The sequence below is a fragment of the Haematobia irritans genome, chromosome 4, assembly GCF_050003625.1.
Source record: "Haematobia irritans isolate KBUSLIRL chromosome 4, ASM5000362v1, whole genome shotgun sequence".
Classification (NCBI taxonomy): Eukaryota; Metazoa; Arthropoda; class Insecta; order Diptera; family Muscidae; genus Haematobia; species Haematobia irritans.
Genome location: NC_134400.1, coordinates 137,882,768 through 137,910,378, shown reverse-complemented (window position 1 = coordinate 137,910,378; position 27,611 = coordinate 137,882,768). Strand labels below are relative to the sequence as shown.

Below are 27,611 nucleotides of genomic sequence, written 5' to 3'. Positions count from 1 at the left end.
CAAAATATCCATTTTAAACTGTTAATAGCATATGAATTAAACTGACGATGTGATCCACATTTTCATCCAGAAGTTGTTGATTTCAACAATTTGTTGTTTTAAACAATTTTAATTGGTTGCACTTGTAATGTTTCTGGAAACTTTTTCTTGTCGATAAGCCACGCATTTTTCATTGGTCAGCTTCTTAATGTTTGCAAGAATGTAGCATCCAAAGATTTTAGTTTTCTGCAAAGAGATTTAAATTTAGTGACTTCTCTAAAGTGTTGATTTAATTTTTCATATTGACGTACCAATTATTATAAACTTTTTGAAGCAGTTCCAGTTAATTGTCCACCATTTTTTCATCTGCCAGCTTTTTAATGTTTTCAAAAAAGTAGAATCCATAATTTTAGTTTTCTGCAAAGAGATATACATTTAGTGAATTCCTTAAAGTTTTATTTCATTTATTATTTTCACTTACCTATTTTTATAAACTATTTGGTTATTTGGCTAAAATTTTCCATTATTTTTTATTTCTTGCAATTGACCACGAACTTCGTTGCACAAATAAGTATTGAAAACCACATGGTTTTTTCGTTGCATTTTAGGTAGTGTTTTGTCAAAGTTTTCTCATATTATCTTCAACACCTTTTCAAAGATTTCGTCAACATTTTGGCAAATTGGAAGTAATTCGCAAACAATTTGAAGATGTATTGAAGATGAGCTATTTCAAGTCAAGTTGAATTTATGTTGAAAATTATATTTACCCTCAAACTGAAAAGTTGTTGCATTTGAAAAACGCTCATCCTGTGTTTATTGGGATGGTTTTGTTTATTTGCAGTGCGCAGTCATTCAACTCAATTCCGCATTCAAGTGACTCAATTCGCTTTTTGGAAAACGAGAAATACCGTACAAATCAGTCAATTTGCATTACCAGAAAGGTGTGGATATATAGAATTTTACATGTTTTTCCAATATTTGGTGTTTCATCAAAAGAACAAAGGAAAGAAAACAAATTAAAGTCAAATTAACAGCCTGTTTCTGTATGTCGAACGAGCTCAATCGATCGACACAAACAGCTGAATTAATAACCAGAAATCAGCTGTTTCTATGTATTCAAGTCGATCGACAGAGTTCGATCGACATACAGAAACAGGCTGTAAAAAATCACTCAATTGCAGACGAAAAAGAGCCATCTACGGTGTGCAGACAAACTACGGCGCTGTGAATTCACTTGAGATGTCTATACCTTCCTTGGTCTATGTTGCAGTCAGAGAATGAAGCCGACCCATTTTTGTCGGCGGCGCCTGACACTAAATTTTTGTCTCCGGCGGCGACGGCTTGACGGCTAAGCCGATATAGATTTGTCCATTCGGCGGTGGACAATTATCCATTATAAAATCAATTTGAAGTTATTCGAATGGTAATGAGATTAGTTGTACAACCAATCTTACAATCAAATTTACATTGACTTCAAATTTTCTGAGCAAATTTTTTTGCAAAGTTATTATAGCAGTGTGAAATAGATTGATTGTGGGTGGAAGGTTCAAAATTTTGGAATAAAATACGACAATTAGTAATACATTTTTCTGATTTAAATCGATATTTTTGATTAATTGGAGGCTAAATTTGAGTCGAGATGAGTCGATATATTCGGCGACGGCGTCGACTGGTCAAAAATCGTCGGCGGCGACTGAAATCGGCGGCGCGACTCGGCGGCTTCATTCTCTGGTTGCAGTGCTCAGTCATTCCACTCAATTGCGCTGTCAACTAATTGGAAAACGAGAATTACCGTACAAATCAGTCAATTTGCTTTAAAAAAAGATGTGGATGTATAGAATTTTATATGCTTTTATAATATTCGGTGTTTCATCAAAAGAACAAAGAAAAGAAAACTAATTAAAAAATCACTTATTCGCAGACGAAAAAGAGCAACCTTAAGGCCGGTACTCTGTTCGGTTTTCGCGTTGAAACTCCATACAAAACCAAAAAATGCGAAAAATTTGCGAAATTTTTTCCATATGTGATACTTTGTTTTTTCGTGTTGAAAAACTGACGTTTATAGCACGGCGCCATTTGCAATGTGAATTAAGAAATAATTTATTTATTAAAAACTATTTGTGCGGGTTTATAAATCAAACACGGACCATATTTTTGTTCCGAAACTATACAAAGGATCAAAGGAATAGCAGATCAATTGCCCAAGGAAAAATAAAATGTTATTTTGTAAAAACAAGCAACAACCACCAACTTAATCCAATATCGCTCCCTGTAAAATAGCGCTCCAAGCTACCTAAAAAACGCCACTTTCTATGTGCGAAATAATGGTTTCCATAAAAATTTTTCGCAAGAATGAACATAGTACCGGCCTTTAGCTGATGGCCTTAGCAGCCAATGCTACCTTTCCCTTTTTTTTATCATACATTTACTGTATGATTAAAATAAACAATAAATAAATAAAATAAAGAGCAATCTACGGCGTTAATACCCAATAAACACAACCATTGGAGAAATGCTTAAACTCAATACGCTTTCAAACTTTTTTTCAAAGAATTAGCTTAGAATGCAATTTGAGAAATTGTTGAGAAAATGGCGTTCTTAAAAAAAACGGACATTATGCGCTTTACAGATTATCAGTTATTCCGGACGACAGTGCTCGTGTCGAACATATCCCATATATTGTGCACATATAAGTTAAGTCCGAAGGCATAATCGATACTGCTGCATGTTTATGGGATCGATAACACATTTACCGATTATTTAGTCATCGCCGACAAGTCGTATCGATCCGACACACTGTAAGATTCTTTACAAACACCGACATTCCGTCCGGAATAACTGATAGTCTGTAAAGCGCATTATCCTCAATAGTAGAATTCAACACGTTAAGCTGAGTACTATATTCAATTTTCAAGCTGAAAACCAGCTTGTTTTCACGGTTACTTTTTTTAATTAATTAATTTAGAAATATAAAATTATTTGCAATCAATTCCATGGATTTTTTCAATCCATTATTTGGCAAGACTTGATCAAAATATAATCGTCTTCATAAATATATTTGTACTTTTAATTTAGTGTTTTGGTGAAAAAACCGAACATAGTACTCACCTTTAAGGTGAGTATTAAGTTTGAGTTTAGCCGCTAAAATTGCCATTTTTTCACGATTACTTTTCTTTAATAATACTTTTTAAGGAATACAAACTTTGTGAAAACTTGCTCTGGGCTATTCCCCATCAAGTTATAATAAAATTTGCAACAAATATGTATAATTTTATGCCTTTTCTTACTGATTTAGTTTTCACTTTAGTGAAAAAACTCGAACTTAATACCCACCTTTAGCAACAATTTCTCAACATATTGGCAACAACTTTTCAAACTAAATTTCATTTTAATGCTTCAAACCTATTGGAAAATTTGTTGAAGGCAATCAATTTGCAAGGCTATTTGAATTACAGCCTGTTTCTGTATGTCGAACGAGCTCTATCGATCGACTGAAATGCACAGAAACAGCTGATTTTTGGTTATAAATTCAGCTGTTTGTCTCTATTTCAGTCGATCGATAGAGCTCGTTCGACATACAGAAACAGGCTGTTAATGTTGAAGATGTGATTCACTATCAAATTGATATGATGTTAACTTTGAAAAATGCTCATCCTTGTGTTTGTTGGGTATGCAAGAAAAAGGCGCCATCTTCCTGTAAAGGTGCAGATGTAATGCTGACATCTCAAAGTAGCTTCCGTCGCAGTCAATGTTTAAATTTTGTTCGTAGCCGATTGCATCTTCCAACCGCCGTTCAAAATGTCGAAAGACTCAAAAATTTGAGCTTGTCAATTTTTTTAGCGAGACGATGGAACGCTTTTGTAATTAAAAGTTTCATGGTTTCTGAGTGGTGATTGTGAAGAAGGAATATTGAAACATAGGCATTTAATTTGGAAAAATCAGTCTTTCGTATAAAACATATGAGAAGTTGAAGTAAAGCCAGTAAATTTTATATTGAGTAAGAAATCCCGTCAAAAATCTAGAATTATAAGGAAAAAGCCTACAGAAGTACACCGGTTACGGTGTTCGAGAAAAAAAGCGTGTATGTATGCGTAATAAAACGAGAAGTGGACAATTGCATATTATCATCTAAAATATATTTGGAGATATTGTACAGTACCCGAATAAACGTATGCAGTTGGTTTGTTGGTGGCAATTGATTTTGATATTTGGTTAAAATAGGGAATTCAAACCAATATGGCCGACGGCGTGGTGTTGGATCTATATGCTGAAGATTTAGATACACAAAATCAAGTAAATATATTCAATTGTGGGAAATTTCCAACTGTAGGATAGCTTATAAAGTTATTCTTGTCATAAATAGGATGAATTTGCTGCCGATGGAGTGGATTTATACGATGATATCGGTGGAGCACCAGAGACGGCAAGTAGTGGTGCTGTAATAGCGCCATCTTCTGGCGGTGACAGTCCCAGCTCTGGAAATAATGGGCCAGAAGGAGGTGCTGGAAACGCCGGTTCAAATGGAGTCTACCATCAAGGTGCTGGTAGTTTGGCTCCTAACCAAGCTGGCAGGCGTTTTCAGCTTTACGTAGGCAACCTAACTTGGGTGAGTATTTTTCATTAATGCACATAGTAGTTTTGAAGTAGTAGTCGTCGTTCTCCTTTTGAATGGTGAATAGAAGAATAAGAACATCTGCAAAAATAAGCACATTTGCCCATCGCAAACTACACACACTTATAATATAATAATTATTACAAGATTACAATAAAATATACAAAATTAGTTGCTAACAACAAATGTTTTAGACCTAATATAGTTAGTTAAATTCAACTATATAAGATGAAAAATATTGCAATATTTTAGGAGTGTATTTGTATCACGGGAAGGCAAGTTTTTCCAATGAGGTATATTTGAGCTGCGCTAATTGTGCTGCATTTTTTTTTCTGACAGCTTTTAAAAAAATTACACCATCCATTTTAACTTAAAATTCCAATGAAATATTGTATCTTTGCAATCAAGATAGTTTGAGCCGGATAAGTAGTACTTGTGCAGCGATCAGGGCTGTGGAGTAGAGTCAATATTGTTTGACGGAGGGTACTAAAAAAGGACCGATATAAATTATCTTACTTATGTATGTGTACATTTTAGTGGTCTAAAAGAAGTATATAAAGGGTGATTTGTTAAGAGCTTGATAACTTTTTTAAAAAAAAACGCATAAAATTGGCAAAATCTCATCGGTTCTTTATTTGAAACGTTAGATTGGTCCATGACATTTACTTTTTGAAGATAATTTCATTTAAATGTTGACCGCGGCTGCGTCTTAGGTGGTCCATTCGGAAAGTCCAATTTTGGGCAACTTTTTCGAGCATTTCGGCCGGAATAGCCCGAATTTCTTCGGAAATGTTGTCTTCCAAAGCTGGAATAGTTGCTGGCTTATTTCTGTAGACTTTAGACTTGACGTAGCCCCACAAAAAATAGTCTAAAGGCGTCAAATCGCATGATCTTGGTGGCCAACTTACCGGTCCATTTCTTGAGATGAATTGTTCTCCGAAGTTTTCCCTCAAAATGGCCATAGAATCGCGAGCTGTGTGGCATGTAGCGCCATCTTGTTGAAACCACATGTCAACCAAGTTCAGTTCTTCCATTTTTGGCAACAAAAGTTTGTTAGCATCGAACGATAGCGATCGCCATTCACCGTAACGTTGCGTCCAACAGCATCTTTGAAAAAATACGGTCCAATGATTCCACCAGCGTACAAACCACACCAAACAGTGCATTTTTCGGGATGCATGGGCAGTTCTTGAACGGCTTCTGGTTGCTCTTCACTCCAAATGCGGCAATTTTGCTTATTTACGTAGCCATTCAACCAGAAATGAGCCTCATCGCTGAACAAAATTTGTCGATAAAAAAGCGGATTTTCTGCCAACTTTTCTAGGGCCCATTCACTGAAAATTCGACGTTGTGGCTCGTTAGTAAGTCTATTCATGATGAAATGTCAAAGCATACTGAGCATCTTTCTCTTTGACACCATGTCTGAAATCCCACGTGATCTGTCAAATACTAATGCATGAAAATCCTAACCTCAAAAGAATCACCCTTTACTTAAAAAAAATAATAAAATAAAAAAATTATATCATTATTGTTGTTGAGAATCAGACTCATGTTATTTATATCGATTTTAGTAAGGCTTTTGACCGGATGAATCATAAGCTGTTGATATATAAACTGGATAGGATTAGATTGGCCAGTACAGTTTTGACTTGGATTTCGTCGTATCTTGAGTGCCGTGCGCAGATTGTGTCTTTTGGGGATTGCTATTCGAGGTGTTTTTATGTGCCATCGGGTGTGCCTCAGGGTAGTCATTTGGGGCCTGTCTTATTTTTGTTATTTATAAACGATTTACTCTATGTTCGGATCATGGTGTGTACGCTGTCCCTACGTTATGGGGACAAGGCCCTCACGGTCGGAAGGGGCGTTCGAAAAAAAAAAATCATGACAAAAGTTTTTATAGAGGTCCCATCACAATATGAGCAGATACCAACAATCTTCACCATATTTATTCGGCTTCAAGAAGTTTAAGAAGTAAAATACTGTTACGGGACATATGGGTATTATATAAAAAAAAATCCGATATCAACAAAAAACCACTAATTCGAATGTGGAATCAAGAATCAGTTTATGTAAGGCTATTTCAAAACCTGGACTAACAGGAGCCATTTTTTACATATTTGTAAGGGACCCCAAATTCTGCCAAATCATATGAAAATGGCAAACTGGCAAAAGATGCTAAATCTTTTGGCAAAACCAATCTAACCTAGTCTAATCTAAGGACTTAAGAAATCAAGAAGATCGTTTTATAAGTGAGTGCTTCTATATCACAAATTTGTTAGATGTGACATGTCTTCAAGCGTGAAATGTATAGACAAATGGATATGGCTATATTGTCCTAAGCTAAAATTGAAAAAAAAAAAATTAAAATCGATATTTCGAAATGTTAGAAATAGACAATTTTATGGTGGAGGGTTGTCTTGTCTAACCTTCTAGAAAACAAAGATTAATTTTCATTATTGGAAGTTGCAGCGCAATTACAGTCATACCCCACAGCCATGGCTGTAAGAAGCTACAATAATAATAACCAGGTCCACAATAAACCCTTCATCATATCTTAAGGTGGGTATTGTGTTCGGTGTTTCCACCAAAACTTTCCATCAAATTTTGCCAAATCATTAATGGAAAAAATTGGAAACATTTCATAGTATATCTAAATTCATTCATTTTAAAAGGTAACAGTGCGAAAACAGAACATAGTACCAACTTTGAAACCCCTTTTTCATGTTTTCCAGTTTGTTGCCTACAATTTTGGGGTTTATAAAGCAACAGTCCATTTTTTTTGTACATATCCCGTAGTTTATGGATTTCTCTACGGTTTTTTTTAATAACGTTTGACTTCTCGAACTATCTTTTGAAGATGAAACTAATGAAACATATTTAAGACTAAATTTTTTTTTATTTGTTTAGTATCAGAGAAATATTGCGTCTATTATATTGGAAAGTACATGATATAAGTATTTGACAGTCTGAAAAAATTGAATAAATTCACCACATATGCCAATATGTTAAATTGGTATACCTCGTGTTATATGAAAGTTGTAGTCCTAAATAAGACATTAATTACTAAATTATTATTCAACAATCCCAGGAATAATCAATATATTATATATATTATAATCAGAATTTACACGCCCCTCCAAACATTGTGGAGGGTCGTGTATCTGTGTGTACATTTGGAATATGTAGAGATACATATCTTTTGAAATATCTAGACTTTTGGAGATATGTGTACACTATTAGGTACCCAGTAAAAAAATGGATGCTCTTCCTAAGCCATTTGTCATTGAGTAATAGACATTTTGTCAATAAAGTCAAAGTCGATTTTTTGTAATCTTCAAAATCGACCAAACGGCTTTTGAATTATTTGAAATACGACTAGTCATCGACGAATTCAACTTTTGATGTTAGTCAAAAACGATTTTATAGTGACCACAATCGATTAATCGATTTTGAGTAGTTTTTAATTCTTTAATTCATTTGTTTTCTTACGGTTTTTCTTATTTTTTATTCTTTCCTTAATAAACTTTATTTTTTTATAATTTTAATTTGGCTTTTGTTAATTGATTTAATTATTGTGTACTCATTAATTAAAATTATAAATACTATTTATATTACTTTTTTCTTGTTTTTAAACTCTTGTTGGATACGTAAAGAAAGAATAAATAAATAAATAATCGAACATTAACGAGAAAGTTGAAAAATCGAATGCGAATTTTCTATGAATTTAAAAAAGTTAATTTAGTCGACTCGTTTATTCCCATTACAATCCTACCCGGAGGATGTGCACAATCTCTGCAAGTAGGAAGTCCATTGATTTTCATTTACTTTATCAACTAATTGAACTATCTACGTCTACGTTTATAACATACTTGTCGCTTATACTAGTGAGTCCTTCTCTGTACCTGGTTACAACCAAATTTTCTAGCAAATAACTACAACTTGTAAAAATGTCCTTAAAAATTAATAAAAATAACATTTCACACCTCTGACGAAATTATATGTTTGTCTACAAATAAAATTGCTAGTCGATGAAAATAAAGGGTGATTCTTTTGAGGTTAGGATTTTCATGCATTAGTATTTGACAGATCACGTGGGATTTCAGACATGGTGTCAAAGAGAAAGATGCTCAGTATGCTTTGACATTTCATCATGAATAGACTTACTAACGAGCAACGCTTGCAAATCATTGAATTTTATTACCAAAATCAGTGGCAGAAAATCCGCTTTTTTATCGACAAATTTTGTTCAGCGATGAGGCTCATTTCTGGTTGAATGGCTACGTAAATAAGCAAAATTGCCGCATTTGGAGTGAAGAGCAACCAGAAGCCGTTCAAGAACTGCCCATGCATCCCGAAAAATGCACTGTTTGGTGTGGTTTGTACGCTGGTGGAATCATTGGACCGTATTTTTTCAAAGATGCTGTTGGACGCAACGTTACGGTGAATGGCGATCGCTATCGTTCGATGCTAACAAACTTTTTGTTGCCAAAAATGGAAGAACTGAACTTGGTTGACATGTGGTTTCAACAAGATGGCGCTACATGCCACACAGCTCGCGATTCTATGGCCATTTTGAGGGAAAACTTCGGAGAACAATTCATCTCAAGAAATGGACCGGTATGTTGGCCACCAAGATCATGCGATTTGACGCCTTTAGACTATTTTTTGTGGGGCTACGTCAAGTCTAAAGTCTACAGAAATAAGCCAGCAACTATTCCAGCTTTGGAAGACAATATTTCCGAAGAAATTCGGGCTATTCCGGCCGAAATGCTCGAAAAAGTTGCCCAAAATTGGACTTTCCGAATGGACCACCTAAGACGCAGCCGCGGTCAACATTTAAATGAAATTATCTTCAAAAAGTAAATGTCATGGACCAATCTAATGTTTCAAATAAAGAACCGATGAGATTTTGCAAATTTTATGCGTTTTTTTTAAAAAAAAAGTTATCAAGCTCTTAACAAATCACCCTTTACATGATCTCTTTTTTTTCACAAAATAACACAATTTTAAGGTTAGAAGAGGGAAACCAGGTGTATAGTAGAAAATAGAGTAATACAATGTTTGTTATTTTATTCGCATTTGTTGCAACTAATCTAAATAACATAACATACACAAACAATATAGAAATATCTGTTTCCCTTCAATATATTTAGTTTTTAAGCTGTTGTCTTATATATTCCATACATACGTAGGTATCTACTACAATACATGTAAAATAGGCCTTTATTGGGGCTTCCTTTGTATGATAGCAAAGCGTGATTTAGTAATAACGATAATTAAATTGATATGTATTTCTATATTTTAGTGGACAACCGATCAAGATATTGCCAACGTTATGCGTGACATCGGCGTTCCTGACTTTCAGGAGGTCAAGTTTTTCGAGAACAGAGCCAATGGTCAGTCAAAAGGTTTTAGTGTCATTTCATTGGGTTCCGAAAATAGCTTACGTGTGGTATTGGATCGTCTACCCAAGAAGGAGTTGCATGGCCAGGCGCCAGTTGTTACATATCCAACAAAGCAGGCTTTAAATCAATTCGAGAGTCTACAAAAAACGAGACCTGTACCACCACCACAACAAAATGGGCCACCGCGAGGACCTGCTCCACCAAATATGATGCAAGGCGGGCCAATGCCACCACATCCGGGTGGGCCCCAAGGCGTACCTCCAGGTCATCAACCTCGTTTACCAATGAACCCAAATATGCCACCTGGACAATTTCGACCGCAACATATGCCACCACAAGGGCCCCCAGTGGGCCAGGGACCTCCAAGAATGCAGGTATGTTGTTATTAGCTAGCAAATGTATTAGTACCAAATAATATAACTTATTTTTGTATATTATAAATAATTATTGGTAGTTTAATATATATGAATTTTATGCAAATTGAATCTGATTGATCTCTATTCGTACAGAAAACGACACTGTATTTGTTTGTTCTAACTATAAAATTTTCTATTTATTTGTGTCTATATTATCTATTGTCTTAATTGGTTATGGTTTCCTCTTCAATCAACTTGTCCATATCCTTTTTTTTTGTTCCTTATTATTTCTTTTATTATTAGTTTTTGTGCTGTATATCCTTAACATTATCTCAATTGTTCTGAATGCCTTAAGTTTCATAAAAAAAAATAAAATCCTATGAGTTCATTTTTGTTGTTCATTTCTCATTCTCATACATTTTGAATATCTTTGAATTTACAAATACTTATGTTCAAATAATGTACCTTGATAAAATAAACACTGATGATGTACTTCAGAGCAATTACAATATAACTTACATGATAGTCGATTTCCTAATTTAATTACATCTAGTCACATATACACATTTAATTTAAGCTATTCGCTATTGTCTTAAAAATCCAAACAAAACTTAAGCATATATAAAAACAAATTAATTTGCTGTTTAAAGTGATAGGATTGAACATATTGTTCATCGAAAATATAGCTCATGTCGCTAGTTTGTATTAAACTCTTGTACAATGGACGGTTCTTGCGATGTTTATTTGATGCTTATATTAAAGATTAGTTAAAATACTAAACGAATATGAAATAGATAAGGTCTTTTCTAAAAAACTATTTTTAAGTCGTCCTGTATCTATAACTCGCAATGTTTTTCTTTCTCTCAAATGTTGCTATTTTTCTCCTAGTGATGTTTGTCTTAATGGAAATAACCAAAGACAGGCATTACAATACTGAAATCTCAAACTGTGATACAATGTATTTCTTAATTGATAAACTAGAAATTTAAGAATGCATGATGTTGTTCCATTTTTATCTCTCCACTCATACATATCTTTTTATATACAACAACACATACAAATATGTAAATATCAGTGATGTATGTATTTATAAAAAAAAAAAGAATAATTTATAAAAAGTAAATATAATGTCATGATTTCAACAAAGGCAAAAAGGCATTTGATATTGTGTAAATGCCTATTGCCTACCACAAAATATGAAAATTATGTCTTCCACTTATAAAGTTGTTGCATACTGTCTGTAAAACAGTCTAAATGCAAAAGTAATGTGTCACATTAATTGACTTTTGTTAAGAGAATAATTGAAATACTCTAATAAAAATTTAACCAAAATTACAGTGAATCGAACATTTTATTTTTGGGGGTTCGCTATGTCTTTTTTTGTTTTTATATTAAAACTTTAGCTATACAATTTTACTTTTGTTGGATATTTTATATTTGTAATATTATCACTCTCTCTCTCTACTCATTCCCTCTACAGAGGACATGTCATTATTATAGAATACTCAAATCGCATAATATTTTCGATTAATTTCTACTTGTACAGCTGGCGGAATTCTACCAAAAATGTAGGTTTTGATTGGTAGAATTCTTGGCCTTTTGGTAGATTTTGCAATAGAATGTACATCAATTACTATCAATATTTGACGGATTTAAAAAATCAATATCCTAATAATAGTTTAGTTTAGAAACTTTGCGATTTTATACAACCAAATATTGCCTAATATATTGAACCAACCAAGCTGTATGTAATGGCTGTAAATGTCAACAAAACAAAATTCAGGAAGAAACACAAGGAAGAAACATATGTAAACACCCCATTTTTTGAGTATAGACATGAAGGGTGCCATATTAGACTTCTCAGAAACTACTTGAGATATTTGTTATCCTGAAAGATAACAAAATGTCCTACATTTTAAGTATCTTACTGGTGCCTTTTATCAAAATACCATACAAATACAAAGTATATTTTTTAATAGTGATTTCCAATATTTCATGTTTTTCCCATTTTATTTATTTATTTTAATTTGCAACCAAGCCGAAATGACCATATACGAAAAAATATAATTTTGCAAAAGTATTGAGTTGTTTTTGGGATATATAATTTTATGTAATTCAGAAAAATTGCAAACAAAAAATTTTTCAATTAATGCGTCAAGAAGGGTCGCATCAAAGAAGAGCAAGCCGCGTTACCACAGCAGCTACTGGCCACCTCAGCTTAAACTTTGGTTTTCATAAGAAGTTACATATATAATGTATTAATTCTTTAATTACAATATGAAAGTATATTTATATGACAAAAAATAAAATAAATAACAACCGCGGGAATTTTACTTTCATTTTTGATACAATTTTCTACATATAATAGGTTAGGTTAGGTGGCAGCCGATGTATTAGGCTCACTTAGACTATTCAGTCCATTGTGATACCACATTGGTGAACTTCTCTCTAGGTAACTGATATATATCTATCAGTTACCTTGTTGGAAACCCCTTTCAAATGTAGAACTATAAATGTGCTTTCTTATGAATAGAAGAAATTTATTTTTTCTGTCCATGGGAAAATCGTTTCCATTCTGAAAAAGGAAATCACCCCAAATGTATAAAAGAATAATGTTCCACGAAATATTGGGGAAGAATAAATATAATATTTAAAAAGACCTGAGCTTGAAGAAACATTAATTTATTATAGGGACCGCGTCGGTTATAAGAGCTATCGAAAGTTATTTTTACTCGTTGTTTGTGACTTAGAAAACCTCATGTAAAACAGTTACTTTCCAACCTAAAAATAAAAGGTCGAAACTTTTAAAAAAATAGAGTTCTATTTATCCGTCATAAATGTAACTCTTTTTAGGAGATTTATTTTTTCCTTCAGAAAAAAACTCTTTCAGAAGTTCCGTCTTAAGGCCGGTATTATGTTCGGTTCGGTTTCGAGTTGAAAATCAATTTATTGTCGCCATTACTTTTTCTAAAGTCATCAAATTTATACATGAAAACAAACAGTTTTACTGTTAAATCTTGATGAAATCTGGACGACAAAGAACGTTCGTATCAATGGGGCTAAATTCTCTACTTTAAATTAAACTATTTTAATAACCACGAAAATTTCAACGTGAAAAGGAAACATAGTAACGGCCTTTATATAAAAGTCATTTTTCAAAGTTCACCGCTGATCTGATCATTACAATTTGTAAAACAGTGTAATTACTTCACGAAACTTTTTTTATACTTTGTCATTCCGTTTGTAACACATCGAAATATTGCTCTAAGACCCCATAAAGTATGTATATATTCTGGGTCGTGGTAAAATTCTGAGTCGATCTGAGCATGTCCGTCCGTCCGTCTGTTGAAATCACGCTAACTTCCGAACGAACCAAGCTATCGACTTGAAACTTGGCACAGGTAGTTGTTATTGATGTAGGTCGGATGGTATTGCAAATGGGCCATATCGGTCCACTTTTACGTATAGCCCCCATATAAACGGACCCCCAAATTTGGCTTGCGGGGACTCTAAGAGAAGCAAATTTCATCCGATCCGGCAGAAATTTGGTACATGGTGTCAACATATGATCTCTAACAACCATGCAAAAATTGGTTCACCGATAAACCGATCCCCCGATTTGGCTTTCGGAGCCTCTAAGAGAAGCAAATTTCACCCGATCCGGCTGAAAATTGGTCCACATCGGTTAATAATTGTATATAGCCCCCATATAAACCGATCCCCCGATTGGCTTGCGGAGCATCTAAGAGATGCAAATTTCATCCGATCGGGATGAAATTTGGTACATGGTGTTAGTACATGGTCTCTAATGACCATGCCAAAAATGGTCCACATCGGTCCATAACTATATATAGCCCCCATATAAACCGATCACCTGATTTGACCTCCGGACCTCTTGGAAGACCAAAATTCATTTGATTCAGTTGAAATTTGGTACGTGGTGTTAATATATGGCCTCAAACACCCATGCATAAATAGGTCGAAATCGGTCGGTAATTATATATAGCCCCCATATAAACCGATCCCCAGATTTGACCTCCGGCGACCCATGGAAGAGCTAAATTCATCCGATTCGGTTGAAATTTGGTACGTGATGTCAGTATATGGTATCCAACAACCATGCAGGAATTGGTTCATATCAGTCCATAATTATATATAGCCCCCATATAAACCGATCCCCAGATTTGACCTGTGGTGCCTTTTGGAGAAGCAAAATTTATCCGATGTGGTTGAAATTTGGTACGTGGTGGTAGTATATGATATTTAACAGCCATGCCAAAAGCGGTCCATATCAGTCCATAATCATATATATCCCCCATATAAACCAATCCCGTGATTTGGTTTTGGAGCCTCTTGGAGAAGCAAATTTTATCCGAGTCAGTTGAAATTTGGTACATTGTGGTAGTATGTGGCCGTTAACAATCATGCCTAACTAGGTCCATATCGGTCTATAGTTATATATAGCCCTCAGATAAATCGATCCCCAATCACACAAAAATTGGTCCATATCAAGTTCATAATTTTATATAGCCCCCATATAAGCGAACCCCATATTTCAATTGTGGCTCTCTACCACGTATGGACTAACTCACAATTTAGAAAACGATTTAAGATACCACAACCCAAGTAATTCGATTGTGGATTTACACACAAAAAAAAATTTTCTGATTCAATCACCAAATTAATTGATCCAATTAATTTTTTAATTGAAATGTCTTCAATCACTTAAATGATAGTATCAATCACAGTTTTAATTGGGCATAGAAAAAATTCTTGATTAAAAAATTAATTGATTTTTCAGAAAAATTCAATTAATTTTTTAATTGATTCAATTAAAAATTTAATTGATGTTGATTGCAAAACTCAATTAATTTATTAATTAAAAAAGGTAACTATTTTTAATTACTTTCTGAATTGACTTAGAGTTTTTATTTGGATTAACAAATGATTGTTTGAAATACATTTTTAATTAAAAATTAAAAAGTTAATTGTATCAATTAATTTTTTAATTAAAAATTTTAAAATTTTCAATCATTGACTTAATTAACTTAATGTTTCTATCATGATTAAAAAGTTAATTGTATCAATTAATTTATTAATTGAAAAAAATTTCAACTTCAATTAACTTTTTAATTGGATATATTTTGGTGATATTTTTTTCTGTGTAGTAGAAGTTTCTACGTAATCCATGGTGGAGGGTACCTAAGATTCGGCTTGGCCGAACTTACGGCCGTATATACTTGTTTTTCTTGCAGACAAGTTAAATCGAATTCAAATGGCATTATGCGTTCAAATCGTTCCGTTGAAAGTTTGGAAAAAAATATGTTCGTTGAATTAAACAAATTAATTAATATAAACTTTATATGGACTCAATTAAGCAAGAAACTGTAAAAAAGAAAGAAAAAAAAAGAATATGAGTTTTATTTATGACGGAAAAAATAAAACTGAAAAAGAGTTATTTTCTGAAGGAAAAAATAAAACTCCCTAAAGAGAGTTTAATTCTGAGTTTCATCCGACCTGTTATTTTTACGTTGAAAAATAAATCTGAATAACTTTGGAATTGGGAACGTTTTTTACATAGATTCTGAAATAGCTTCTTACAGTATAGGTCTCCGTTGACTCTAACATGAACAGTTTTTGAGTTAACATTTTCTGGATAACTGTTATTTACGGTCCCTGATTTATTATTCTAACAAAAAAGGTCGAGAAAATCATTGGGAAATCAAAGAAAAAATTATTTTGTATACATTTTATGGAAACCAAGGAATTTGTATGGTTAGGTTAGGTTAAAGTGGCAGCCCGATTAAGTTTCAGGGTCACTATTCATTCCATTGTGACCACATTAACTAAAAGTACCTATTACATATGGGCGCTTCTAGTTTTAACCGTTGAACCTTCTCGATTATTTTCTTCTGTTGAACCAACCAGATTGTTCCACAAACATTAGCAGACTGCTTAAGTTAACGTTTTCCAGGTCCGCCAGTAATCTGAAGCTATATGCCCCTAAAATTCGCTTACGCCTTACACAAAATGCAGGACACACATAAGAGGTGTTTAATTGACAGCTCATACAGTAGTCATTATATTTCGCGCCAATCAGGAGTGAAATCTGATGTCTTGAGAACACTAGCATATCTAGTGTACGGTTTAAGTTTAAATGGGGACATATTTGCTTGGTGTTACAACCCTTGCAATTCTCCCATCAGACATTTGTCATCATAACAGCCTTCTCACGCTTGCAGGTAGCCAGAGGCATACCAACAGATTCTAGTTCCCCTGGAATATGTAAGGTAGTTCCTCGCCTTGCTAACTCATCCGCTTCGCAGTTCCTCGGTATGCTCCTATGGTCAGGCACCCATATTAGGTGAATATTGTACTGCTCAGCCATCTCGTTAATCTCTTAACAGCACTCGTCGGCCGTTTTCGAGTTAAGGAACACGGAATCCAAGGATTTTATGGCAGGTTGACAGTCAGAGTATATATTAATGCCAACATTTGTTGGGACATTACCCCTCAGCCAATTTGCCACCTCTCTTATTGCTAATATTTCAGCCTGAAAAACACTACAGTGATTAGGTAATATTTTCGCTATTCAAAGGTTCAGGTCTTTAGAATATACTCCGAAGCCCACTTGTCCATCAGTGTAGAAATCTATTTGACGTCTGTGTGCACCACGCCTCACTGTTGGGAATTAGAGTTTCAAACTTATTGTCGAAAAGCGGCCTCGCCAGAGTGTAATCCACTACGTTTGGCAGGTCTGGTATTATTTTGAGAACCGAACTGTGCGTACCCTTTTTTCGACCACAGCGATAGCTCGCGCAACCGCACAGTCGTTGTTGCAGCTGACTGTTTGGTCAAAATCTCTAAAGGTCATTATGCCGCATTACATTAAGGGAATATGTCCCTGTCTTACTGAATGCGCCACAAGCAAGCCATGCGTTGAACTTTACTAAACTTGTCGGCTGAAGTGCCGGCCACTAGACTACAACGCCATATGGCATTATAGGTGTAACCACTGCCGGGTATAGCCAATGTACAATTTTTGTCTTTTAGTCCCCACTTTTTTCCTATTGCCTTTTTATACAAGTACAAAGCTACCGTTAGGTTAGGTTAGGTGGCAGCCCGATGTATCAGGCTGACTTAGACTGTTCAGTCCATTGTGATACCACATTGGTGAACTTCTCTCTTATCATGATAAGCTCAATGACAAGGGACCTCCTTTTCATAGCCGAGTCTGAACGGCGTTCCACATTGCAGTGAAACAACTTAGAGAAACTTTGAAACCCTCAGAAATGTCACCAGCATTACTGAGATGGGATAATCCACCGCTGACAATCTTTTTGGTGCTCCGAACCCACGACCTTGTGTGTGCAAGGCATGCTAATCCTTGCACCACGGTGGCTAGCTACCGTTGCTTTTCTCGCCCTTTCTTCAATATTATGCTTAAAGTTCAGCTTCCTGTCCAAAATAACGCCAAGGTATTTTGCACACTCACCAAAGATAATTTCAATACCCTCTAAGGATATGGGATTAACCGTGCGAGTTTTGCGATCTTTGCAGTACATGACTAGTTTTGTCTTTGCAGGATTTATCCCAAGACCATTCTCATTTGCCCATTTCTCAGTCATCCGAAGGGCTCTCTGTGTAATATCTCTGATTGTGGATGGGAATTTTCCCCCGACTACGTGTGCTTTTATAGCAACATTCCAAAGAAGAGGTGATAGAACTCCTCCTTGGGGAGTGCCTCTGTTCACATACCTTTGTATGTTTGCTTACATCCTGTGGCTGAAATACGTCGCTTCGTTAGAAGTTGGTCTAACAGCCTAAGTATCAACATTCAGAGTTGTCAGTCCACTTAATATCGAGCTCGGATGGACGTTATTGGATGCCCCTTAGATGTCTAGAAACCCCACAATTGTGTATTCATTGATTGGTTGGTCAATATAAATGTAATAAAAGTCAAAAGGAAAACATCGAACAGTTTCTGGGAATACAAAATTTGAATTTTGCAAATTCGTAAATCATGACACAGTGGGATAACTACGAATCTCAAAAAGGGCGAAATCATATATGTTACATTTACCAAAACTAAATGCTATGGGATTTTATATACAGTTGGTGTTTGTTTTAATATTTTTGCACTTCATGAATAATAAACAATATGTAAAATTTTTAGTTTTAAAAATGGTAACTAAATTATTTTCAAGAACCGATAATATATTTTTTTAATATAATTAACTCATTTTAAAACCAAGCCTAAACGACCATATACGGTTACAGACATACTCATCATAGAGAAAATACATTAAATTTGCTTTAAAATAAAAAGAGTTAGGACTAAAATCAAAGACTGAATCAATCGATAAAACTTAATACTAAATTCTAGACCTCTAACGTTCCTAAAAGCTCCTAAATGCAATATTTTGTCAAATCGGAAAGTACGCCGATATTTTTACTTTGGATATTTTTGAAAATTTCATATTTTTTCAAAATCGAGTAATAGAATTTTAACTATATAAAGCCTATGTCTGGTGATGCTTTCAAACTAGAAGTGTGTGCGTGACAAGATATTCGGGATGCACGTGAATCACGTGAGTCATGAATGAAATTTAAACTCTTGAATGTGCGTGAATGGGGAAAAAATATGTCGTGCGTGAGCATGAGTCAAAATCAAATTCTGTTCGTGAATGGACATTTCTTCGAAATCACATTCACGAAAAATTCCACGTTCACGATAAAAAAATTACACTTATGAACATTTTAATAGCGTCCATTGTTTGATGGCTCGCTAGTGAACCATATTTTACTTTTGCTAATCCGTCGTGAATTATGAAAATGTTCTTTACTCATGAGTAATTGCATCGATTCACGAAATTTGTCGTGAATCACGAATATTGCCATAGGTCACGAGAATTTTCGCCATTCACGAGAAAATTAGTTAATCACGAGAATGTTCGTGAGTCACAAGAATTGTCGTGTCCTGAATATATTCGTGAATCACTAGAATTGTCGTGAATGTGAGGCTTAAAATACTGCTCGTGCGTGAGTACAATTTTTATTTCGTGAATGTGCGTGAGTGTGAATTCCTACCCACATCTCGTGCGTGTGAGGCTTAAAATGTTCCTCGTACGTGAGTACGATTTTTATTTCGTGAATGTGTGTGAGTGTGAATTCCTACCCACATCTCGTGCGTGTATGTGCGTGAGTAAAAATGCTTCTTCGCGAATGAGCGTGAGTGATATTTTACTCACGCGCATACCTCTTGTTCTAACCAATATCTAGCATTGGCTTCTTGTCTGGCCAATTCACCTTTTCCGGATATGGGCGATCTAATATCGGGGCTATATAGCCGCTATCTGTGACGCTGTATCTCTAATACTGTACATGAGACTTTTGATTTTATGTCGTGGCCAATATATACCACTGCCATTTTGTCTGGTCAATTAACCAATAATGGTTTTCCGGATATGGGCAATCCAATATTGGCCCTATATATAGCCGATATCTGGTGGCGTTATATCTGAAATACTGTACATGAGACTTTTAATTTTTTGTCCTGGCCAATAAATACTGTTCATGAGACTCTTGATTATTTTAATTTTGGTTCAATGTTCTGGGCAATATATACCTCTTTCATTTTGTCTGGTCAATTCACCGAGAATGGTTTTCCGGATATTGGCGTCATCATGTAGTCATTATGTTGTCAAACTATGGTATTTTGAATGGTAAAAGTCCTAAAGTGCTGCAAAAGTAGTAAAGCTGTTTTACGTTTTTGATCAATAAAATATGTTAATATTAAAAGAATGCTATAGAAACTCTTTTAAATTATGAATTTAAAAATTCGGCTTCGCCTTCATGGGACTGAAAGTTTCATCCGATGCGGTTGAAATTTGGTACGTGATGTCAACACATGCCCTCTAACAACTACATGTGTAAAAATTGGTAGCTATCGGTTCATATTATACTTCATGAGCGTTCTGGAAGCTGTTTTAATCCGATGCTCCCTGTACGTGACATTAGTATTCATTTTCTTACTACAACACAAAAAATAGTCGATTGAACATTTGGGACATTTGCGTAGTGTGTGTCCTATCCACTTCCATATTCGTCTGGTTATCAGTCTTGTTATGGATTCTTCGTTTGTTCAATTCCACAATTACGAATTTGAAATTTTATGGTGGTTTGGCTCTGTTCAGTCTGCCTTTCACATTCTCTTCTACACCTCCACCACTGCCCATATAACATCCCAAGTAGCAAAAGGATTTCATTGTAGTGGCTCGTTGTTAATGTTGAGGTGGTGGCATCGACCGACGTTCGGACTCGGCATATCATTGAGCTAAGCATAGAATCGGGCAGCACTCGGTGTATATATTAGATAAAAAACGCAGATTAAGTACGTCTAATTACGTAGTCTAAAAATAATTAGGAATCCATATGAACTTTTGTGCGGTAATTAGAGAGCCAGAATTAAAATATGGGGATCGTTTTATATGGGGGTATATATAATTATGAACCGATATGGACCAATTTTTCCATGGTTGTTAGAGACTACATACTTACATCAGGTACCAAATTTCAATCGAATCCGATGAAATTTGCTACTCAAAGAGGCTCCGCAGTTCAAATTTGTGGATCTGTTTATATGGAGACTATATATAATTATCGACCGATATGGACCAATTTTTGCATGAATGTTAGTGACCATATTGGACCTTTTCAAATGTTGAAAAAATAGAAAAGTCGATTCTAATCATTTAATCCTTACGCTTAATTAATTCAGCCATACCCATGACCTATGTTCTTTGGAATTATGTTATTCTATCAAAATATCTAATATGATTAAAAATTAACTGATATCTTTGCCACTTTCAATTATTTTTTTTTTGTTCAATAAAATTGTACTTGATTTTTATCACAAAGCTCAACTAACGTTAATTTAAGGATATCATTTAATTATTTATAATGTGAAATATATTTTTTGGTAATTTTATAAGAGTTCTTATGATTTAGCAGTTTCTTGTGTATTTTCAAATTATTATTATACACCGAAAGAAATTTGTTAGTAGGGACAGCAGAAAAGTCTGCTAAAACAACAGAAAATCTGCTGAAAAAGGGACAGCAGACACTGTTTGCTGAAATAGCAAACATTTCCTGCTATTTTTTAAGCTCGATTACACCAAAACATGTTTTATTTTGGCCGAATCAAATAAAAATGTCAACTTAGGAACTATCCTAACATAATTAAAACAATATTTTATGAATATCTATAGTATTTGACCAAAAATCTGAATATTTATCGAATTGACCTATAACAGCAAACTAAATGTTTGCTGATAGTATTTAGGAGCTTGTAAATATATTACATTGCAAAAATATACCAAAAACTACTTTTGGTTCTTAAATATGCTTTGGGGAAAAATTTATGGCCTAAAAATTTTATAAATTGTTGTTCATTAGGCCCTGAAGTACAAAAATATAACAGCAGACATCGACTGCTATTTTCAGCAGACTTTTTTCTATGAGTGTAGTTGGATTTTATTTGGTTTTAGCAAAAATTTAATGAACCAATTAATGTCTCATAAACCAATTATATCCTAACAAAATTTTCAATTATATTTTTAATTTTAAATATTATATCCACATAAAATATTAATTTGAACAATTAATATTTTAATTAAAAACGTAATATCTTTCAATCTGATTAAAGTTTTTATTTGATACAAAAGATAATTCGTCAGTTAATTTTTTAATTGACTACGACTTTATCCATCTTTTTGATTCGAAATATTTTGGTGATATTATTTTCTGTGTACATGATTAAATAAGCATCGTTTGTATAGAATATATTTCAACTAATTATATAGGAAATATATACAGTATACTCGCGGTAACGTGAACACGCTTTTTCTTACACTAACTACTCCGTAACGCTGAAAACCATGAAATTTTACGTTAAAGGCAGACTCACAATGTCAAATACAATTTCAAATACACTTACGAAATTTCTTAATGATCCAGTTTGGCTTTTTTCTTGAATTTAAATTATTCATTTAAATTGCTTTATAACTACATACCTACTTATATTTTTCCGATCACTTGTTTTAATTTTTTTCATGAAATTAAATTAAGTTTTTAATTTTACTAATAACAAAAATAAAAGACTATCAAGCTAGAACGTGTAAAACTCCCGAATAAAACTCTCTCGGCTTTAATTAGTTCACGTTACCGCGAGTGCACTGTAATTGCAAAAGTTTTTCGTCAGTATTACTATTTACACGATTTTTTTTATTTATTTCTGACCACTAAATTATATTAATGAATTGTTAAACTTTTTCGTTTATATGCCTGTAAATGTAGTTAGTCGAGATTAACAATAAGTATAATAAAATCAAATGCAATAAAGTATATATAGTTCTAATATAAGTAACTAGAAAGAAAATTATTAAGCCTTTTTATTGAATTTTATAATTAATTTTATGATTTAGTTACTACTGTTATTCTATTATCTCTTGTTCCATGTTCATCATCTTCTCCATTCAACTACTTAAACAATAAATAAATAAAACGAAAACATTACAAATTATACAATTCTTAAAACAAATCTCAACACTACATACATAACACCAACGTCGCCATAAAGCAGCCACCAATGCATCAGGGCCCACCAATGGTTCCACAACAAAACATGCAAGGACCTCCCCGATTTGGTCAACAATCTCAATGGCCTGGACAACCGCGGCCTAATGGTCCAAGGCCTGGACCGCTCAATGGACCACCCCAACGTCCACCGCAAATGGTAAAAATGAAAATATTTTTTTTTATAATTTTAGTGCTGTTCCATTCAGATTGTTAATTGTTAATAGCATATAAGCATTCAGAATAATGAGATAATAACCGATTGTAATGTTTCAAAATTCTATGGGAACTTCTGATCTCAAAAACAAGCAGACAATGAAGAGTGTATTAGAAAGATAATTATTAATATTGATAATATTTCTAGTTTCAGGGACCACCCGGGGGTGGGATGCCAATGCGTGGACCTCGGCCCGATTGGCGACCACCAATGCATGGAGGTTTTCCCCAGGGTCCGCCTGGAGGTCCTCCGCAGGGCCCGCCCCATATGCAAGGACCACCTAGGGGACCTCCAGGTGGACCTCCACAAATGGGCGGTCCCGGAGGCCCTCCTCCGACACATGGTGGTCCTGGACCAGCCCCACATGTTAATCCAGCCTTCTTTAATCAACCTGGTGGTCCTCCTCAACATCCTGGTGGTCCACCTATGGCCGGTGGCCCACCTCATGGTCCTGGTCCACAGCAAGGTATGAATATGCAACCGCAACATGGTCCACCTCCTCATTTCGCCCAGCAAGGTGCGCCACGTGGCCCTTGGCCAGGGCCACCTGGCCCTGTAAAACCGCAAACGTTCCCCGATCCCCAACCTATGGGTCCACAACTTAACGAAGCCGAATTTGAAGAAATTATGGGACGAAATCGTACCGTCAGCAGTTCAGCAATAGCTAGAGCAGTTTCAGATGCTGCAGCCGGTGAATATTCTAGCGCAATCGAGACTTTAGTTACAGCAATCTCACTAATCAAACAATCGAAAGTTGCTCATGATGAACGATGCAAGATTTTAATAAGTTCCTTACAGGATACACTACACGGCATCGAAACAAAAAGTTATAACAGGCGTGAACGTTCAAGATCCCGAGAAAGATCTCATCGTCAGCGGCCTCGTCGGGAAAGATCATCATCGCGGTATCGTGAGAGATCACGCGAAAGAGAACGTGATCGTGAAAGAGAGCGAGATCGTGATGCTGGAGGGTAAGTAATTACTATACATATATTGCATAATATAGTATAGAGGTAGAGCAAAGCGGATCTTTGTAGTAAACCTGAATTTTTTCAGGTTTATCGGATCATTAGTTTATTAAAAAGGGATGAAAAGCAATTTCGCATGTTTATATAACGTTGTTTTTTGAAGAGAAAAAATACAATTGAATTAAAATTGTGGCTTGAGTTTCTGGAGACTGCACCAGGAAAATCACCCAACAATATTTTCCTATTCCCGGTTTCCTTATTCTAAATAAAATCTGGGGATTTTTTCACTTTTACTGTTCCTTTTATTCTAAACTATTTTCGAAATAGAAAAACTTAATATTACAAATGGTAACAAAAGAGGGATATTAATTACAAATGTTGGGATTAATTCCCCTAAAAATATACGGGAATTAGACCAAAAATGTAAGTATTCAATTTGTAAAAGCAGTTCCATAGCAACAGAAATGCACCTGCATCTATTTTTCAAGACGGCATTGTATCGTTCGACGACATTGCGGGATTTGAAATGAATTGCATTGTATTTAGCTTCAACGTCATACTCTAGTGGATATCTATGAGAGGTTAGAATCCACGGTTTTAGGGAATATCATATGTATCGTATTAATTAATTCTTTTGTCATTTAAAACCTTAAAAATGCGCCAAAAACTTCTATTAGAGTATAGATGCTTATTTCTTGACGAAGCAATAATCGGGATATGCGTTCTGTCAACACATCATAGTACTCTGGTAATGCCAAACTTTACATAAAAACTAACGAAAATTGACCTTTTTCATCTGCGATTTTGATGAAAAAGATCCACTTTGTGCATTTACTTCTGTTACACAATTGTCCAGGCTACACCGGTCAATGATTCGTCGCAAGTTTTCCCTATGGCATTTTGGTATACACTTTCAACAAAGAAGTTTACATTTTACAAGTGGTGTCAGTGGTTCAATATGAACCATTAACATGTCAACAGATATTTGAAGGCATGCTTGTTTACCCTGTAATATGCAAAAAATAAATGTTCAAATTGAGATCGTGAGAAGCCATAAAAAAATTTAAAACAATTTATGACATATCTTAAGCTAAGGTTATGTTACATTAAGTTATCTAATCGTTATCCTATCAATGAAACTTTCCATTCCAATTTTTGTCTTTTTGTAGATATCGAGATCGTTCCAGAAGCCGAGAACGTGAACGTCCCAGTACAAACGATCATTACAGAGACGACAGTTCCAGCCGATCAGCGAGAACACGTAAAACTCCAGAACCAGCAAGTGGGGATGTTGGCGCCGAAGCTCCTTCAAAACGCAGTTATTACGAAGAACGTTATCGATCATCAGATCGTGATAGAGAACGTGAACGTGATCGCGATCGTGAACGTGATCGTGACCGCGATCGTGAGCGTGAAAGGGATAGAGAGCATCGTTCTCGGCACTAGACATTACTAAACAATTACATAATAACAATTTATATATAATTTACAACAAGAGATGTTGATCCGTGTTTCAACCAATGATATGCAATCATTGGCGATACACAAATATAATAAGGAACCCAATCAAGCAAAACAAACAAACCCCTATGATTGTCATAAGTTCTTATGATGAAACAAGAAGAAGTGCATACATATATATGTACAAGATGAAGACAAGAGACTTCTACTACCATTACTCCGACTAACTGAGGAATAAAATACACACATATTGGAAATTAGACTATCGATCAAAATTCATTAAGAGTGATGAATAAGTGAAAAAGTGTTGTAGCCTTTTTAATGTCTTACTATATTAAATAGAAAAAAGACAACTTCTCGTTTCTTTGCCTTTTCACATCTCACACTTGAATAACTGAATTTTAAAACCGGTCATCAAACAACAATAATTTCTCTCTTATTTTTAATTCAATACACTCTAACTACAACTACACAGAATGTTTGTAAATTGATCATTCAGTTTAATAATAAATATATATAAACATGATAACTACCAAAAAATATGATAAATAATATTTTTAATCTTCATTCATAATAACAAAATTACAGTGGGCTTGGGTAGCACCGTGGAAGTGCGAAGGTGTCGGCAAAAGTAATTTACCTACTTTTTTAATTTTACAATTATTATTCGAGCTTTATGGACAATTTAGATTAAGGAACTTGATTAATAGAGTCATTGAAAAGAAAACGCCAGATATAAATGTATAATTTCGTGTTGCTTCATTACTGCAGTAACACAACGAAATAAAAACAAGTAAGGAAAGTCTAAAGTCGGGTGGGATCGACTATATTATACCCTGCACCACTTTGTAGATCTAAATTTTCGATACCATATCACATCCGTGAAATGTGTTGGGGGCTATATATAAAGGTTTGTCCCAAATACATACATTTATATATCATCACTCGATCTGGACAGAATTTGATAGACTTCTATAAAATCTATAGACTCAAAATTTAAGTCGGCTAATGCACTGGGGTGGAACACAATGTTAGTAAAAAAAATATGGGAAACATTTAAATCTGAAGCAATTTTAAGGAAACTTCTCAAAAGTTTATTTATAATTTATCGCTCGATATATATGTATTAAAAGTTTAGGAAAATTAGAGTCAATTTTACAACTTTTCGACTAACCAGTGGTGATTTTACAAGGAAAATGTTGGTATTTTGACCATTTTTGTCGAAATCAGAAAAACATATATATGGGAGCTATATCTAAATCTGAACCGATTTCAACCAAATTGGGCACGCATAGATACAATCCTAATTCTACTCCCTGTGCAAAATTTCAACTAAATCGGAGTTAAAAATTTGCCTCTGTGGTCATATGAGTGTAAATCGGGCGAAAGCTATATATGGGAGATATATCTAAATCTGAACCGATTCCAACCAAATTTGGCACGCATAACTACAATGCTAATTCTACTCCCTGTGTAAAATTTCAACTAAATCGGAGTTAAAAATTGGCCTCTGTGGTCATATGAGTGTAAATCGGGCGAACGATATATATGGGAGCAATATGTAAATCTGAACCGATTTCAATAAAATTTGGCACACTTGACTACAATACTAATTGTACTCTTAGTGCAAAATTTCAACCAAATTGTGGTAAAACTCTGGCTTCTGGGACCGTATTAGTCCATATCGGGAGCTATATCTTAATCTGAACCGATTTCTTTCAAAATCAATAGGGTTCTATTCTGAGCCAAAACACATACTTATGCCAAATTTGAAGTCGATTGGACTAAAACTGCGACCTAGACTTTGATTACAAAAATGTGTTCACGGACAGACGGACATGGCTATATCGACTCAGGAGCCCACCCTGAGCGTTTTTGCCAAAGACACCATGTGTCTATCTCGTCTCCTTCTGGGTGTTGCAAACATATGCACTAACTTATAATACCCTGTTCCACAGTGTGGCGCAGGGTATAATA

General features: G+C 34.6%; 1 protein-coding gene across 3 annotated transcripts; it reads left to right on the top strand.

Annotated features, from left to right (window-relative positions):
• Window positions 1-3,821: 3,821 nt before the first annotated feature.
• On the top strand, window positions 3,822-26,174 carry LOC142233120 (cleavage and polyadenylation specificity factor subunit 6-like). 3 transcript variants are annotated; one of them, XM_075303915.1, is made up of 6 exons: window positions 3,822-4,272; window positions 4,343-4,585; window positions 9,897-10,370; window positions 22,996-23,148; window positions 23,353-24,176; window positions 25,343-26,174. In XM_075303915.1, exons 1-6 carry the CDS (start codon window positions 4,216-4,218, stop codon window positions 25,617-25,619), a joined length of 2,028 nt encoding a protein of 675 aa, XP_075160030.1. In that variant the 5' UTR covers window positions 3,822-4,215; the 3' UTR covers window positions 25,620-26,174. The 3 variants fall into 3 exon arrangements, with proteins under 3 accessions (XP_075160030.1, XP_075160029.1, XP_075160031.1); XM_075303914.1 differs by having other exon boundaries at window positions 22,993-23,148; XM_075303916.1 differs by lacking the exon at window positions 22,996-23,148 and having other exon boundaries at window positions 3,823-4,272.
• The last annotated feature ends 1,437 nt before the right edge of the window (window positions 26,175-27,611 follow it).

Coding starts and splice junctions, on each gene's coding strand:
- LOC142233120 (XM_075303914.1), top strand. CDS start 4,216: ATGGCCGACGGCGTGGTGTTGGATCTATATGCTGAAGATTTAGATACA. Junction 4,586..9,896: donor ACGTAGGCAACCTAACTTGG/GTGAGTATTTTT, acceptor TCTATATTTTAG/TGGACAACCGATCAAGATAT. Junction 24,177..25,342: donor CGAGATCGTGATGCTGGAGG/GTAAGTAATTAC, acceptor GTCTTTTTGTAG/ATATCGAGATCGTTCCAGAA.